General features: G+C 34.0%; 2 protein-coding genes across 2 annotated transcripts; both read left to right on the top strand.

Moving 5' to 3' along the window:
- Positions 1-1,630: 1,630 nt before the first annotated feature.
- On the top strand, positions 1,631-2,560 carry LOC129514932 (olfactory receptor 8J3-like). Its single transcript, XM_055333623.1, has one exon. The coding sequence runs from the start codon at positions 1,631-1,633 to the stop codon at positions 2,558-2,560; it is 930 nt and encodes a 309-aa protein (XP_055189598.1).
- A 7,802-nt stretch (positions 2,561-10,362) lies between these two features.
- On the top strand, positions 10,363-11,310 carry LOC129514897 (olfactory receptor 1044-like). The gene has a single exon (XM_055333588.1). It carries the CDS (start codon positions 10,363-10,365, stop codon positions 11,308-11,310), a length of 948 nt encoding a protein of 315 aa, XP_055189563.1.
- Positions 11,311-12,820: the final 1,510 nt, after the last annotated feature.

Raw genomic sequence — 12,820 nt, 5'->3', positions numbered from 1 at the left:
TAGATGTTATGTTAAATGATATAGTCTTAATGCTCTAGAATTTAATTCCAGGTCTTTAGATAAGAGATCATCATAGGAAAAAAAAAAAAGAGATCATCATAGGACTTCTTTGGGCCAGGTACCCACCACTGGAACTATCAGTTGTGATTAGGAAGGGATTCTAATTGGACTTAGTTAAGAACATATGACCATCCTTGAAACAAACATATCCAGGAGAATATTCAGTCATGTTATAACAGCATGCTGATTCTTTGACAAATATATGCAATGAAATTATCACAGAAGCTCTATAGTGTAAGGAAGTTTATCATTACAGTAGTGAAAAATATCAAAATGGGGAAAATATACCAAGTAAAAGATCAACTAAAAATGAAGGCCAGATATATTAACATTTAATAACTAGTTATACAATTTTATAATTTTTAAAAATATTCCACTTATTTATTCATGAGAGACACACACACACAGAGATAGAGAGAGAGAGGCAGAGACACAGGCAGAGGAAGAAGCAGGCCCCATGCAGGGAGCCTGATGTGGGACTTGATCCCGGGTCTCCAGGATCACACCCTGGGCTGAAGGTGAGGCTAAACTGCTGAGCCACCCAGAGATCCCCCAAATTTTATAAATTTAAAGTGACTTTTAAAAATAAACATAGTGGGATGGCTGGGTGACTCAGCAATTGAGCATCTGCCTTTGGCTCAGGACTTGATCCCAGGGCCACCACCTCGGGCTCCCTGCAGGGATTCTGCTTCTCCCTATGCTTATGTCCCTCCCTGCCTCTCCATATGTATGTCTTTCATGAATAAGTGAATAACATCTTTTAAAAAGAATAAAAATAAACATAGTAGAAAGAATAGTAGGAATCTTGTAACTTGTGGGACAATAAGGAAAAGTTATGATAGGGAAGATAAGAAAGTGGTATCCAATAAGGCATGGTGGGTTGTTTTACAAAAGTTTGTAAATTTCACAGATCTCATTTTTCTGAAAGCTGGAAAGAAAATTAGTCATCCGGAAAAATAAAAGACATATCTCCATGTATTTTTGTCTGGGTTAATAAAATGGAAAATGAGAAAAAGCAGGTAACAGATATGAATGGTAGAAATTATTAATTCAATTTCCATCAAATAAAAGTTATAGAAAGATAGGATAAAGAAAATGGGGCAGGATAAAGAATAGAATCATCTAATCTTCAGAAAAAAAGCAACAAGTCCCAGGTTAGGAAATCACAAGGAGACAATTGGATTATTTGGAGCCAAACAATTCCTCAAGCTTTTCTCACACTCAAGAGACATGATATGAATATATGAATCATGGCTTCAAATTTTTGCAAACTAATAAGATTCTCACAATTTTAAAAAGACTGTGAGGAAGTAAATCCTCAAATAATGCATGATGCTGGATCATCTATTTATTTTGCTATACTTGCCTTTTCTCTCTTCCAAATGATCACAAAGTTTAATTTGCTAGTCCTCATGCCTCGATTTTAATAACTGAGTTGGATTAATACATGATTCCAGGAAATCTCACCTAAAGAATATGCCTTCTAATGACCTTCCCAGAAAATAATTCCTCAAAGTTTGTAACCACTTCTCCTTTTCCTCTCCAAACAGATGACTATTCAAACCCTTAGATGGCTCCTGGAAATTTCACACAGATCACTGCGTTTGTTCTCGTGGGAGTCTCAGACCGCCCAGACCTCCAGATGCCACTCTTCTTTGTTTTCCTGGTGATCTATGGGCTGACTGTGGCAGGAAACCTGGGCATCATCACCCTCACCAGTGTTGACTCGCAGCTTCAAACGCCCATGTACTTCTTCCTCAGGCACTTGGCTATCATCAATCTTGGCGATTCTACTGTCATTTCCCCTAAGATGCTCTTCAATTTTTTAGTAAAAGAGAAAACCACTTTGTACTATGAATGTGCCACCCAACTGGGAGGATTCTTGGTTTTCATTGTAGCTGAGGTATTCACCTTAGCTGTGATGGCCTATGACCGCTATGTGGCCATTTGCAACCCCCTGCTCTACATGGTGGTGGTATCTCCACAGATTTGCCTTTTCTTGGTGTCCCTCACATACCTCTACAGTTTTTCCACAGCACTTGTAGTTTCATCTTGTATATTTTCTCTGTCTTTTTGCTCTTCCAATGTAATCAATCATTTTTTCTGTGATATTGTCCCTCTGTTAACATTGTCCTGCTCAGATACTTACCTTCCAGAGACAATAGTATTTATATCTGCAGCTACAAATTTGGTTTTATCCTTGATTATAGTTCTAGTATCCTATTTCAACATTGTTTTGTCCATTCTAAGGATGCATTCATCAGAAGGAAGGAAAAAAGCCTTTTCCACATGTGCTTCACATATGATGGCAGTCACAGTTTTCTACGGAACACTACTATTCATGTATTTGCAGCCTCAAACTAACTACTCATTGGATACTGATAAAATTGCTTCTGTATTTTATACCCTGGTGATCCCCATGTTGAATCCCATGATCTACAGCCTGCGGAATAAGGATGTGAAGGCTGCCTTACAGAGATTTCTGAAAAACTCATGCTGATCTTCTAAATCAATGTAATTTTAGAGCTCCATAGGTAAATGATTAGATGGTTAAGTTAGGGTACCATATTTCAGAGAAGGCAAACATTAGGTAGCAAACTTATAGGTGTACAAGTAATTCTAGGAATTAAAAGGAGCTAGAATTTGGGAAGCATAGAATTAAAAGGTAAACTGAAGTTCTTGGAAATAAAGGTTAATGCAGAAACAAGCATTATTCACTAACTTTGTACATAGATACTCAATTTGGAAGAAATATTTCCATTGGTTGGAAGATGTGTAAGTTAAAAAATTAAATAAGTTTGAACAGAGCAATAAAATATGGCTGAGAGAAATAAGTTGATCCTTCTTATCATTAGGCTTCTTTTTCACTTTCTGACTCGTTATGTTGAGGTATAGTGGATCACTACATCTTGAGGAACTGTAATTACGGATTGCTAAATTCCTCTTCACAGCCAAGTTAGTAAAATTAAACTGAAAGTTATATTTAAAATAAAACTCCCTAATTCTTTCTTAATCATTGATATTTTCATGTTGATTCATAAATATACTGGGTTCTGTAAGATTTCTCTTTCTCTTTACTCTAAATAACAGCCTTTTTTATTGTGTGTAATATATGTACTGTCTTAGGATATCATTAGACATTCCAGGAATCATGTTTGTGAGGATTCCTATGTCATTAGAGGGAAATGTTAATTGTATTTATAAATATTTTTGTTATGTCTTCTGATAGTTCTTGATCAGTGAGTGTACACCAAAAACTGTTGTACAATTTTGGGGAATGGAGGTAACCAGACTATATCTCAGTCCTATTCAGCATCACCAGATAAAGGTCAATAAGTCCACCATATTTTAATTAGCTCTATGGGTGATTCTGACATTTGGCCTTATGAATGAGTCTTGACAAATAATCAAAGAACTACATTGGAAGAGATAAGAGAATACCTCAATTCACTGTACTTTTGCTTTATTACATTTTGCAGACATTGCAGTTTTTAGAAAGTTTGTGGCAACGCTGCATTGAGCAAGTCTATTGGCACCCTTTTTCCAATGGCATTTGCTCATTTTGTGTCTCTGGAACATTTTGGTCATTCTCACAATATTTCAAACTTTCCTTCCTTTCAAGATTTTGTTTGAACTCTAGTTAATTAACATATATTGTGGTATTAGTTTCAGCGGTAGAATTTACTAATTCATCACTTGCATATAACACCCAGTACCCATTACATCAAGTGCCCTTCTTAATGCCTATCACCCATTTACCACATCCTTCCAGCAACCCTCAGTTTGTTCCCTATAGTTGAGTCTCTTACTCTTTGCCTTCCTCTCTGTTTTTGCTTACTTTATTTTTCCTTCCCTTCCCCTATTTTCATCTGTCAAACTTTTTTGATGGTGAACTGTGATCAGTGATAATGACCATCTGAAAGCTCAGTTGATGGTTAACATATTTTAGCAATAAGGTTGTCATTTAAAAAATTAAGGTATGTATATTTTTAGACATTCTACTATTGCACTCTTAGTAGATTACAGTATAGTGTAAACATAACATTTATATGACTTAGGAAACCAAAAAAAAAAATTCAGTTGATTTGCTTTATTGTGAAACTTTTTTTTATTACAGTCGTCTGGAACCTAAGTCCCAATATCTTGGAGATATGCCTGAATATGGAAAATCAAATTAACATTCTATGGGTATCTTCACTTTAATTATAAATGAATTTCAGTGTTGAAGAGATCCTTCAAGTATAGTCACTAAACTTTTAGTCATAATAATTATGATATAAGAAAAAATATAATACTACAAAATTAGATTCATAGACATGAAAACATTGCAATTGAATTATTCCCCAAAATCGGGCAGCCCCGGTGGCGCAGCGGTTTAGTGCCACCTGCAGCCCAGGGTGTGATCCCGGTAGACCCGGGATCGAGTCCCATGTCAGGCTTTCTGTGTGGTGCCTGCTTCTCCCTCTGCCTGTGTCGCTGCCTCTCTCTGTCTCTATGAATAAATAAAATAAAATCTTTAAAAAAAATTATTCCCAAAAATCCTTTTTAAAATAACCCCTACTAATTTCCCTACTAATTAAGTTAAATTAATTCTAAAATCCCCTATTTAGGGACAAGAAATATGAGACATCCCAGAGAAATGTTTTCTTTTATCAGTTGCACTAATATTGTGACAAAGCTGTTAGTTGATACTTTGCATTGTCTTTTCTTCTCTTTTCTTTTTTTTTTTAGTTTATTATAAAATTCTTGACTAATGGTCATAGTTTTAGAATGGACTGCTAGAGCAGATGTCTCTATACATATTACATATATATATGTAAGCAAGGAGTCCACATAGTCCTTTGGAATCTTCTTATTACCCTGAACTTAGGTATGAGAACTTAAAGATCCACTAAATAATAAGAAAGAACAAAATTATGTAGTCTTTTAGTACACAACCATGGCTAATCAATGTTAAAATATTGATATATTGATCTAATGTTACAAGACAGAAATCCTTAATGTACTACATTTATTTGTCTGAGCAGCCAAGTTCTGCTCACTGGGCATGATCTTTATTACACATGTATTCATAGACACTATGCTCTATAAATCATGTTTGTGATGAGACTTGAGTGGGGGAAATGTATGCTTGGGAGGAACTAATCATGAGCTATATATAGGTGCTTATAGTGGTTTCTACAAGTCTGAATAGAAAGCATTGAAATGACATTCAATAAGACCATCATGTGAAGTATATGCAGGCTTCACTGAATAAAGTTTATAAACTCCCATAGAAAATATAGTGTTGGTTTTCCATGGCCCTCTATAAAATGTCTTCTATCGGTTACATTCTATTTAATTATTTAACCTGATACATTATTTTAAGATAAAACATGAAAAAGAGTTGATGTTTCAAATTTAATTTCTGGACTCTTTAAATATTTCTGATTTATTAGTAAGAGTTTCCTTTTAATTAAATTTAAGTTTGAATGGCTTCTTCAGAACCAATACTGGTACTCCTAAGGATTTTGTTTGTTTTTGTGTTATGTGTTGTACTATACATAATGGTCAGACATTTTGATACCAAACTGCAAGTCCTGGCATTTTATAACAAGGCACAAGCAGAGACAGGATATCTAGCCATTAGTGCCAGATGTGTTCCCCAATCCAGAGGGGAGGGGAAGAGACACAGTAAATATTCAAAAAAGAATTATTTAATATATAGAACATACAATTCAAACATACACAATTCCTTAGCTTGATCCCTAGCTTTATCTTTACCTAGTTTGGTCATCATTTACACAATGTAAGCAGGTTGTAATTTTAAAGCATTGCTATATTTTCTCCTTCAAAGTGTCCTGTTTATACATAATGAAAAAAAAAGATTCTATCCCTTTCTTAATTCTATTGTAGCCCAGTATTATAGTTAGTTTTTATTAGAAGAAAAGTAAGGGGAACATTTTAAATTCATAACCAGTATATAAAACTCACATCCATGCTTCTTTCCCCACACATTAAATTGAAAATATATATCTTGTACATCATCTAGGTCAGAATGACCAGGATACAAGCTAATGCCTAGTGCTTTTACCAAATTCCTTGTACATATAGTATTAAGGGATAAGTCCTTAGAGGAATTAGATAAATATTTCATAAGAAGTTATAAGAATTTTAAAAAGGTAATTGATACCTGTCTTTAAAAGCCAATTTCAAAGACTGACCCTAATAATCTACTATAACCAAAATATTTTTTTAAAAAAGTTGACTAATCATAATATTTTAAGATTTAGGAGAACCATAGAGCAATAGCATTATACTAAATGCAGAACTATACATATGCAGTTCTTCAAAAACAGAGATCCCGGTTGAACATGGACTGTAATTTTTCTGATAATCTTATTTGCATCATGCTCTGAGATAAGACCCTTTGGGACAGAGACACTAACAAATACATGCAGTCAGCTGCTATTCAGAGCTGTAATGAAGAGAAATAGGAGCACATTCTACCCAGGTAGGTGAGGAGAGCAGATTTCAAAATGTTGGACTTTGACATATTGACATGTAATATTATCCCTATAGTAGCTCAAGACAAGAATTTTAAAAATTAAATAGAGTATAATACAATTGACTAGATAAAAAAAAGTTTGGAGTGCATTTTGTAAGAGAAAAGTAAACAGTGCTTTCTCTTTTTTTTACATTAGTTATATATATTTATATATTTCTTTTTAGATTTAAAAATATATTTTTACATGTACATATTTACTTTTAGATTAGATATTTATTTCTTATATATATTTTATTTCACATATATAATTTATCTTTAGATCAAATAAAATACAAATTCCAGTTTAGACTGTCTGAGGAAATTTGGAAAAATCAGGGCATGATTTACCAGATTATAATCTGTGAGACCTGTACTTCTGCATTTACAGTAACTAGAGATCTTACTTAGGATTAGCAGGTAGCATATTGGACAAAGGCCACCAATGTGCCCTTAGAAATGTTTTATAAATTAATGATGATAAGAAGAAGGGGAAGAGATATTCAAATATAATTATGATATTAATCTTAAATTAGTTAACCCAACATTACTATTTAATTTTTCATTACCTAATATTTAGAAGGGACTGCATCAGGAAATGACAAAAAAACAGCATGGCGCTCAACTGTAAGTTTCTAACTAACACCCAGCAGGGGAAGAGGTATGGAAACAGAGAGTTGTTATACATGTGGCAAAAGCTACAAGTGAATTATGCCTAATGTGATTCTATAGGAAAAAATGAAATATGTTGACATGGAAAGTAGCTCTTCAGTGAATAGATGTTGTTTCAGCAGGCTTTAATGATAAATGAATTTCCCTTCATCATCTATTTTGCTTGTAGAGAAGACTACTAGAAACAGCAAGAACAAAATGGAGAAGCATGGAAGGGCATATTGGTATTGACAAGTGGAGATCAATTCTATTAACTGGACCAATGGATATCCATTCATGGTAGAGAGTATTGAATAGAATTGGTATTATAAAAATATTCAGAGATGAGACTGTAAAAAGTTGCATATAGTTTTAAATATAATTATCCACATTTTATTTTTAATACAAAGTAAAATGATTTGTATGTACAAATGTCAGAGTTTTTGTTTTGGAAGTGGAGCAAAAGCAATTGAGAAAAAAAAAAGAGAGACCAAAAAAAGGAAATTTGGATAAAGCTTTTCTATCTTTCCAGTCTATTCTACTTCCTATTCTTTGGCTGCTCTGTCTTCAGACAGCAGTGCCTAGAAATCAATGGTTTTCAACATACATTATTGAAAGAGAGAGTGAGTGAATTGATATAGGCTTATAAGGGAGTGGCGGTGAACATATTCAAGAGAAGGAGAAAAGGAGAGTGCAGTCTTACTTATAGATCAGAGTAGGAGATGTTGCTTAGGTCTGTAGGTAAGTTGCTTATCTACTGAGGTTGGTGAAAATGGTGATGGTGTTTGTTATGTCAGAATGCAACTTATTTGAAACTGTGTTGTAACTGGGACTAGATTGTGATTTAATTTTTAGAATCTTAACCAGGAATATTTTGACTAATTAGAACAGATTCTTGTAGAACAGAAAACAGTGTGAAAGACAAGTGAATGCTGGGTAATGAAAAAAAATTTTCTTCAAATTGACTTTCATTTTTTTAAAGATTTTATATTTACTCATGAGAATACAGAGAGAGAGAGAGAGAGAGAGAGAGAGAAAGAAACAGGCCGAGAGACAAAGGCAGAGGGAGAAGCAGGCTCCATGCAGGGAGCCTGACCTGGGACTCGATCCTCGGTCTCCAGGATCACACCCTGGGCTGTAGGTGGCGCTAAACCGCTGAGCCACCGGGGCCGCCCGATTTTCATTTTAATATGCGAATTAGATATTTGGAATGAATGAATTGCTAAGTTTTTATCTCAATTTCCATGTTGCTATAATTATATATTAAAACTCCATCCACATTAAAGTTTCAGAAGGGAAGATACACTTATTTAGGATAAAATTAAAGTAAATAAATATTCTTTGAAAGTTATTGCTTAACACACAATGTTTCCCATTAAACATACTGACTAAACCAAACAAAAAAATAACTAAAATGTGGTTTTGGGTCTATTGAATAATAGTTGTAAGAGCTATGAAACAGCTATTAGTAAATTCTGAAGAAAATTTGAAGAAACATGAGATTTTATTTTATTTGCATATTTATTCCCATTGTAATTTCTGGAGTTATCAAAAAAATTGTTTTCATTTCTCAGGATTAAGGGTGGGAAAGAAAGAGACAGAGAGATAAAAAAAGGGAAAGATAAAATAGAGATGACATTTGACATTAATAGTAAGAATATGGTTCTATAATGTTTATGCTTTTTTAAAATAAATTTCAATAAATTTTATTTAGGTACTCAATAATTCAATTACTAAAGTCAATCGCTAGTGCCAAGAACTATTTGTTGTGTTCCTCTGATTTAGATAATATCATTATCTGCCTTTTATAGACCACTAAAGATTAAATATCTAGTGATTAAAAATTAGCAGAATTATATGGATATATACATAGAGAGATCTAAATTGGTTAGCTCCATGGGCAACACACATAACACCTTCTATTTCAAAGTAATAAATCATATTAATTATAAGTCCTTCAAAAAAAGAAAAAAGAAATTCAGGCAAAATGAATAAGAAAAATAAATAGAGATCTATCTTAAAGCAAGAAAATGAAAATTAATACATAAAACATAATTCAACTCTATATTTCCTTAATAAAAGGTAAATCAGTTAAATATAATTGATCTATAAAGAGACTTAAATTTCCAAAACTCTTGGAAAGCAAGTATCAATTTATAATATATTATAATTTATAATATATAACTTATTATATAATACCATGCAATATATAATATATTACATGCATTATATTATGTTAATATAGATTATATTAAATGTATTTTATAATATATTATAAAATTTATGAGGGTCCATTCTCTTCGGTCATGCTACAGAGATAAAGATGTTAGTGCAATGATAGCAAGCAAAATTTAAATAATAATGAGATAAGGACTCCTGAGTCAAAACAATATGGGTATGAAACCCAACTAACTACTCAGACCATCTGTCTGCTTTTGTTTCAGGTGTTAACTGTTTTAATTTCCTCTTCCTCATCTATAAGGTGAGCATAATAAGATGGTTTTTACAATAAAGGTTTAAGTGAGATCCAATGAGGCCAATAAACACCTCATTATACCTTTCATACTTACCCATTTTTAGTATATAAATCATAAACATAACTATGAAGATTATTCTGCAACCTAGAAGGGACTTTTAGTGATAAATTATTAAAGTAAAATAGAAAATACAACGTTTTTGCCAGGATTGGGACAATGCAGATTTATGTCTGCACAGATACAATGACAGATCTGTCAGGGTGATGTCACCGCAGAAGATTTATCTTCCCTTATGTTACTAATGTTAAGTTTTTTCCAGAAAAACAATAGCTTAAACACTTTAATAAGTCACATTATAGTTTTAAATAGCTTAATGCACAAGACCTTTGAACAGAAACCAAGTCCATGTGGACTGTTCCACTGTCTCATCTTTAAATATACAATGGATTTGAGAGAAGAGAAATAGGGTGTTTCCACACACAACCCTTCCTGTTCTCCATCTCATCCCCAGAAACTCAAAATGCTAACAACCTTTATATCAGTAACAAAACCTCTTTACAAGATATTAACGTATAAAAATACTACTTATATGAATGAGAACTTGAATTTAACTCTTTTCTCTACTTCCCTGTGCAGATGCCTTTAAGAGATATGGCTCAGATAAATTGTACCCAAGTACAGGAGTTTATTCTCATGGGCCTCACAGATCAAAAGGAGTTGAAGATGCCCTTCTTTGTGGTTTTCTTATCTATTTACTTCTTGACAGTAGTAGGCAATCTAGGTTTGATCCTAGTCATTAGAACAGATTCAAGACTTACTAACACACCAATGTACTTCTTTCTTAGCAACCTAGCTTTTGTTGATTTCTGTTATGCTTCTGTCATTACACCCAAAATGCTTGGCAATTTCTTGTACAAACAAAATGTTATCTCCTTCAATGCATGTGCTGCTCAGTTAGGCTGTTTCCTCACTTTCATGGTATCTGAGTGCTTGCTACTGGCATCCATGGCCTATGACCGATACGTGGCCATTTGTAACCCTCTCCTCTACATGGTTGTAATGTCCCCAGGAATCCGCATTCAGCTTGTAGCTGTTCCCTACAGCTATAGCTTTCTGATGGCACTGTTTCATACCATCCTCACTTTTCGCCTCTCCTATTGTCATTCCAATATCATCAATCATTTCTATTGTGATGACATGCCTCTCCTTAGGCTAACCTGTTCAGACACTCACTCCAAACAGCTGTGGATCTTTGCCTGTGCTGGGATCACATTCATTTCCTCTGTTCTGATAGTCTTCGTCTCCTATACGTACATTATTTCTGCCATCCTGAGGATGCGCTCAGCTGAGGGCAGGCACAAGGCTTTCTCCACATGTGGCTCTCACATGCTGGCAGTCACCATCTTCTATGGGACCCTCATCTTTATGTATTTACAGCCGAGCTCAAATCATTCCCTAGACACAGACAAAATGGCCTCAGTCTTCTACACAGTGATCATTCCCATGTTGAACCCCTTGATCTACAGCCTCAGGAATAAGGATGTAAAAGATGCCCTGAAAAAAGCCATCCTCAATAGAAACCAAGCTTTGTGTTTATGAAATTCTGAAAACATGAGTTGAATAAATAAAATTAGAATTTCCTTCATGATCTGATTGTTTTCTTTTTTAAAAAAGCTTGTAGAGTGCCTTGATTTTAGTTGGTGGTCAATAAACATTTGTTCACTGTAAAATAAAATAATACTCTGAATTCTTTGTAAACAAGTGTGACTTAAAATAGAATTTATATGTAGAAAGTACCAGAGGAATTTATATCATGTTATTTCTCAAATGAAACTATATATACACCACTGTAAGCCAGTGATATCAACTGGGATTGATTTTCATTTGGCAATGTGTGGAACTATCATTGATTTTGACCATGACAAGGTGGCATAAAGGAAGACTATTTGTGCCTAGAAGCTCAAGGCTAGGGATGCTGCTACATCACCTACAATGCACAGAAAAGTCCCTCTTACACACAAAAATATGATCCAATCCACTGGAGGGTATTATGCTGAGTGAAATAAGTGAATCAGAGAAGGACAAACATTATAAGGTCTCATTCATTTGCGGAATATATAAAAAACAGTGAAAGAGATTAATGGGGAAAGGAGAGAAAATAAGTGGGAAATATCAGTGAGGGAGACAGAACATGGGAGACTCCTAACTCTGGGAAATGAACAAGGGGTAGTTGGAGAGGGAGGTGGGCAGAGGGATAGGGTGACTGGGTGATGGGCCCAATTTAAGATGGTATTGTAATGTTTATACACTACATCATCTGTATAATTTGGCAGAAAACAATGTATCTTTGATAATAAATGTATCTTGAGACATTAAAACTGTTTGATATTTGTCACTCTTTCTCAGCATGCAGAGTCTTTCTTGAGTGTTTTATTTCCAGTACTTCTTATCACAAAATAGGCTCAGATGTTTAAAATAAAACTTTGAAAAAATAAAAGTCTGAACAATTTTTAGGATGTATAGTACGGTCTAGTTATATTTTATTCCTAGCCACAAATCAGGGGTCTTTTTTCCCCTAGAAAAAGGAAGACAAATGGATAGATGTCAATGAACCTGACTCCTCATAGTACCACAAGTAATTTTTGGAAATCCATTGTTTCCTTCTCATTGATAAAATGATGGGATTGTGCTATGTATATGGCTTTAACTTGTTTTCCTTTACAGAGTTATTTAGCTAACAAATGAATTCTTAATATTAATAATAATTACAGCAATAATATTTATAGCTACTCTGGTTGAATAGGATAGTAGGCATAAAGATTGGCCCTACTGTTGTTGTTGTTGTTGTTGTTGTTCTTCTTCTTCTTCTTCTTTTTAAAAGATTTTACTTATTTATTCATGACAGACACAGAGAGAGAGGCAGAGACATAGACAGAGGGACAAGCAGGCTCCATGCAGGGAGCCTGATGTGGGACTCAATCCTAGGGTCCAGGATCAGGACCTGGGCTGAAGGAAGTACTAAACCACTGAGCCACTGGGGCTGCCACCTATTGTTCTTCTTTTTTTTTTTTTAATTTCTTTTTATTGGAGTTCAATTTGCCAACATATG

This window comes from Nyctereutes procyonoides, unplaced genomic scaffold (genome assembly GCF_905146905.1).
Source record: "Nyctereutes procyonoides isolate TBG_1078 unplaced genomic scaffold, NYPRO_anot_genome, whole genome shotgun sequence".
NCBI classification, from domain to species: domain Eukaryota; kingdom Metazoa; phylum Chordata; class Mammalia; order Carnivora; family Canidae; genus Nyctereutes; species Nyctereutes procyonoides.
Note: the sequence above shows the minus strand (reverse complement) of the source record. Positions and strands in the feature narration are given on the sequence as shown.